We start from the raw sequence: 5836 nt of genomic DNA, 5'->3' as shown, positions 1-5836 counted from the left end.
TTATAACTCTATTTACTTTTCTTTCATTCCAGTGAAAAAAATGGCCCTTACATGTCTTATTTTGAGCGTGTTCATGTGTCTTTGGACTCGTAGTTACATTGTTTTATTTCAGCTGTTTGCACTATTAGAGAAATTATTTTGTGTGTGCTTTCTAAGTGCATCTGGTCAAGTCTTTTTTTATTCATTTTATCAGAAAAAGGAGCAAACTGCATTATTACCAGTCAGACTTGAACACATGCGTTAGCAATTATAAAATAGTCTGGTACTAGTCTAAAATGACTTTTTTATCTTTAGAGTTAGCAATAAAAGTTGTTGTTTTTTTTTTTTTTTCTTAATTTATCATTGATTAAAACATGGTTTAAACACAAACTATTTATACTGTATGTAAAATGTCAAAACAGACTGATGAAAATTTGGTGGTTTAACTTCTGATCCCATAATCCTTTTAGAATCTTTGGAATGACTTGACCAGGGATTAGAACTCACGACCTTCTAGTCTAATGGTTACCACTCTACCACGAGGCCATTAAGGTCATTTGACGCCCAAGGAAGTTCATTGTTGTTTTTTTTCTTCTTCACATAAAGCTGATGATGTTCGCCTTCCAAGCCACAAGGTGGCAGTCTACCTTTGTGCTGTGACGACAGACCCACGGAGAAGAAGACGTGGAAGCGGAAGAGACGTGGCACATAAACACGGCACATAAACACATAGAGGAAGGAGTCAGTCCCTGGAACAGCTTCACCTGTAAACCGTCAAGACAGCTTCAATGAAATCTCGCAACATTACATAAAACGAACGGAAGGAACTCGGTTAATGTCTGTGTGACAAGTCAGGTAAATGTTGTTTGTATATTGCTTTGAAAGTCCACCTGCTAGCTAGATTAGCTCGCCAACGTTATGACAACTTCAAGCTAAGCTAACGGCTAACTCCTGATCAATAATTGAGTTTGACAGATTAGCTTCACTACAGAAGACTTGTTATGCTAATAGAAGAATGTATGAGATGTGGAACAAATTAAGGAGACATTAAACGTTGTTACAATTTCTAACATTTGAGCAAATAAATGGGGATGACACAGGTAAAGGGTTGAGATTGCGTCAACAGTCAGTCAAATGGTGTGAAGTTGTATATGAAATACGCCTTTTGTTTGTGAATGTCAGGAACGTTTGCGTTGTACTTTCCAAGAATAAAGGTTTTATCTGCTTTCACACACACATGGTAGCACTTCATATAGTTCAAGCAAACATTTCGGGCTTTAATTAAATTGTACTATTATGGAGAGGAGCAGTCCTTGTGAAATACAAAACCAAAAATCACTTAAGAACCAGACTCTAAGGGGGATCTTCTGCTTCAGCTGGTCTGATGGCAAACTGACAGACAGAAAAAACAAAACATCAGAGAGTTTTGAGGGTAGCCCAGACCCTCATCTGCTCATTGATCCAAACACAGGAATGTTCTGTTGCTTTAAGATAACCAGAGATCACTGCAGTCCTCTGCTCACTTCAGTCTATCTGGTTTTTGCAGAGATTCCACTTCAGTTTCAGTTCTTTTTTCCTTTAGAATTACTTTAAACTTTGAGGTAATGCAGTCATCAAGTTCAACAGTTCTAAATAAATCAGCAAAGAACCTTACACTTGGTGCCTTCGCTTGTTTTACCTGTAAAAGTGACGTTATGCTGTTATGCCAAGTTCGGCTTTATTTGCTCTAATTTTTTTATCCAGATGATGGTTTTTTTTTTAAATCAGAATGTAAAGTGAACTTGGAAGCATATTCTTTCTTTAATTACAAATATATTTATGAAGTTGTCCTAACAATTTATTATTAATCCCGATTTTCTTTTTGGCTGTTTAGAGGACAGTTAATAACTTCAACACCTTTTTTCTTCTTTATTTAAAAAGAAAAAAGATCAGATTATTGTTGGTTTCAGATGTTTTCCTGATTAAATAGTATGGAAAAGGTTTATGTTCATTTTGAAGTCCCACTCTGATCATCTTTTGATCTAGTTTCAAATTGTTCCCAGTGATCTTTTAATTAAGATTATATTGTTTTTACCAATATAAATATATATAAAAAATACAATGTGTTTTTTTAACATAGTTTTTAGAACATATTTTCTCTCTAAATTGTGGGTGGAGGCCCCCCTTCCCCTTTCCGCCACCCATACCTAAGAGCTCACTGTTTCACTGTTTACTCGCTCTCCCGCTAGCTTATAGCCCCCATCACCCCCAAGTTAACACACACAACAATTTCAATAAAGAAATACTCAGGAATGCCATTTTAAGCTTAATTTTCTTCATAGATGTCCTCCACCATGAGTAAAATGCTACAACGAAATGTTAAAAACAACATTTTCATTGGAGTGGGTCTTTAATAAGAATCTCATTGTAAACATGTGTTGTTGCACAAATTCATTAAAGGCTGACGCTTGTTTGTTTGTTTGTTTTCTGCTCAGCACACGTGACTATGGGTCTGTGCAAGTGTCCAAAGAGGAAGGTGACCAATCTCTTCTGCTTCGAACATCGTGTGAACGTGTGCGAACATTGTCTTGTTTCTAACCACAACAAGGTGAGCGGGTGTCAGGCAGGTCACGTGACGCGTGTTTGAGTGAAACATGTTGCATCACATGAACCGTGTGTGTTTGAACCCCCTCAGTGCATCGTGCAGTCCTACCTGCAGTGGCTGCAGGACAGCGACTACAACCCCAACTGTGCTCTGTGCAATATTCCCTTAGCTGAACAAGAGACTGTCAGACTGGTGTGTTATGGTAAGAATCTTTCAATGTGTTGGTTGTACATGAAATGTTACTGTATTTTAAGCCATAAGGAAGGAGATAAATGTGTTCAGCAAAAGGAAAAAATGACATCTTTTCTTTTTCTTCCATCCATAGATGTCTTTCACTGGGCGTGTTTTAACAGTTTGGCGTCGCGGTTGCCCCTCCACACAGCTCCAGCGGGATACCAGTGCCCCACCTGTCAGGGTCCAGTGTTCCCCCCCACCAACATGGCCAGCCCAATTGCTGATGTGCTGAAAGACAGGCTTTCATCCGTCAACTGGGCTCGCGCTGGTTTAGGGCTGCCACTGGTAAGACCTGTTTACACGAAAACAGCTCACAAACTGACTTGCTCTGGCCTTTCTTTTGAATATTATAAACACTGACTGTATACAGAAAAAAAACTGCTCAATGGGTTGTTCATAACACTTTGAAATGAAAAGCAGCAACGTTTAGAGAAGTTGCTTGTATTTGTGCAGCATTTCATCCTCACACCACAAAAAGTAGGCAAAACTGCACAGAAAAAAATCAGCAAAACCCCCAAAGGTGGAGTCAAACATAGCGAGGGAACGCTGTACATTCATTCATCACAGGACAAAGGTGAGAGAAGATGCCTGGTGTATAATAAAGCTGTCTGAAGCCCCTTTTTATGGCACCGTTACAAGAAAAAGACACATTTAAAATCCATCTTGACTGATTCATAGAACAGCCCCTTTTGCAGAGTGTCAACTTTTTTTATTAATGTTTTTCAGATCGAAGACCCCATCGGAAACACTGAAGAGGATTCTCACGATGTCACGGATTACAGAGACTGGTCCACATTTGATGGTGATCAAGGATCTTTGAATTTCTGCGACTTCACATTCGGCGGATTGTTGGTGAAACCTAGATTTCTTTGTTTCCGCAGCTCAAGAGCAGAGTAACGCCTACGCCAGCTCATCCTACAGCACCCCTCTCATTCCTCCACCCGCCGCTGCTGCACCGCAGGAAAACCTGGCAGGTCCGCAGAAGAATGGAGATCCGAACGCGCAGGGACACGCCGTGGTCACCTTTTCTACTGCCAACACGTGCGACACTGCTACAATCCACACAGGTGCTCATCAACACCTCATGCTTCTGCTTTCAAGGACCACAGCTACTTTTCTATTCATGTCCACAACCTTTTTTTTTTTTTTTAATCAGCGTCTTCACCAAGAAAAATCTACGACACGCGGGACGTAGCTCACAGCTCCGTCACACAGATCGACTTCGATGATGACAAGTACAGGAGGCGACCGGCGCTGAGCTGGTTCGCACGCATTTTGAAGTCAGCATCCTGAAACTCCGCCGTTAAATTAGCTGTAGTCGTTGCTTTGATGCTAAATTCTTTTATGCTTGTTTCAGGAACCGCTCTGGTGCAAAGAGGACATCCCTGACCTGGAAGCAGCGGGTCTTCATGCTCCTGCTGGTCGGCGTTTTGGGATTCTTTACTTTGATAATAATCATGGCTAAACTTGGACGTGCCTCGGCCAGCTCGGACCCAAACCTGGACCCCCTCCTTAACCCCAACATCCGTGTGGGGAAGAACTGATGACAGGTGGCGATCTGGTCTTTTTTTTTGTGTGTGTTACACTACATGCGCCTACGTGCAGCGAGTGGAAAAGGCCCTGCAGTACAACGTCAGCCCAAAAGAGGGAGCTCTTCACCCAACTTTCAAAGGGTGGCTCTTATTTTCTCATCAGGCGGTTGGAGTGTCAGAGGTTTCACCAGATGGAAAAAAATCGATTTTTTTGCAGAAGTTTGAGGTCCAAACAAAGCAAAAATAAACTCTGATGGCGACCAAGTGCAGAAAGACCACTTTTCATGTTCTTATTGCTTTGTTTTGGGGGGCAGTATAACGGTTTTCATGATCTTTTAAAGTAATCTTCTTTTTTTATTGTTGAAAGAAGATTTGATAACTTGTCATAGATTATTCTAAGTTTCAGTGTGATCCTAAAACAGGAATATACCATTAATGTTTTTGGGGGTGTGCCTCAAACACACCAATACGCCCACGTACTCCACCACTGAGTGTTGGCATGAGTCCTGAAAACTAAATGCTCTGCTTTTAGACTTGACATACATACTGTATCCATGTTTTTCTGCTGTTTTGGACTCCATTAAATGGGAATATTACAGAAATGACTTATTCCTCTTCTCATTGCGTCTGTTTTCTTCATTTCATTGAATATTTGCAGTCAAATGTTCTTATTTGTTAGCATCAGGCAGCCGATGGTCTTAGGGTGCACATTCATGCTGGTACGTTGTACTCTGCCTGAAAGCTGCAAAAGGAAATATGATTCTGCACAATAAATGTTGTCCCAGTCTTTCCTTGAGTATTCCTTCTTTCAAAGATCCACTCCAATTAAAAATTGTTTTTTTGATGTTTTAAACACATTTTTGATGCATTTTACTAGTGATGGAGAACTTGTATAAAGAAAATTAAGCTTAAAATTGTGTTTCTTAGAATTTTTTATTCAAAATGTTGTGAATCAGGCACAGATGAATAGGTTGTTTGAAAGAGATCTTATTTGTGATTTTGGGAAGGGCACAAGGTCCCTGCTCTGCTTAAACACAGCACTCTTAGTTATGGGTGACAGAAAGGGGGTCTGGGTTGCTCACCGCCAATAATCCATCTACAACTCTGGCAAACATCTAATGAAGTCCTGCGACTGCAGAAACTACGTCCTAGAAAACAACACAAGTTTTTAGATTTTGGCTAAAAACAGCATAATCATAATGAAAAGACCACTGGGAACACTTTCAAAATAGTTCAAAACGTGATTAAAGTGGGGCTTTTCTCTTATTTCAAAGGTTTAAGATCTAATACCTCACAAGGTTATGATGTGAAGAAAAGAATTGGGACCAAAAAAAGCATTGACGACACTGAAATCCTTTTTTTTAATATACAATTATAAGACTAATCCTGTTATTTTGATAGCAAAAGTAAAGACTAAACTTTTGGGCAATAATCTCAACAACTGCATTTACATTAAAATGTTTTTATGACTTATACATATTTTAAGTTTAATCAGTTCACCAATGTT

General features: G+C 39.7%; 1 protein-coding gene across 1 annotated transcript; it reads left to right on the top strand.

Moving 5' to 3' along the window:
- The first annotated feature begins 656 nt into the window (after window positions 1-656).
- On the top strand, window positions 657-4934 carry zfpl1 (zinc finger protein like 1). The gene is made up of 8 exons (XM_023962687.1): window positions 657-834; window positions 2454-2566; window positions 2654-2765; window positions 2889-3082; window positions 3524-3599; window positions 3679-3864; window positions 3954-4077; window positions 4155-4934. Exons 2-8 carry the CDS (start codon window positions 2465-2467, stop codon window positions 4339-4341), a joined length of 981 nt encoding a protein of 326 aa, XP_023818455.1. The 5' UTR covers window positions 657-834; window positions 2454-2464; the 3' UTR covers window positions 4342-4934.
- Window positions 4935-5836: the final 902 nt, after the last annotated feature.

This window comes from Oryzias latipes, chromosome 14 (genome assembly GCF_002234675.1).
Source record: "Oryzias latipes chromosome 14, ASM223467v1".
NCBI classification, from domain to species: domain Eukaryota; kingdom Metazoa; phylum Chordata; class Actinopteri; order Beloniformes; family Adrianichthyidae; genus Oryzias; species Oryzias latipes.
Note: the sequence above shows the minus strand (reverse complement) of the source record. Positions and strands in the feature narration are given on the sequence as shown.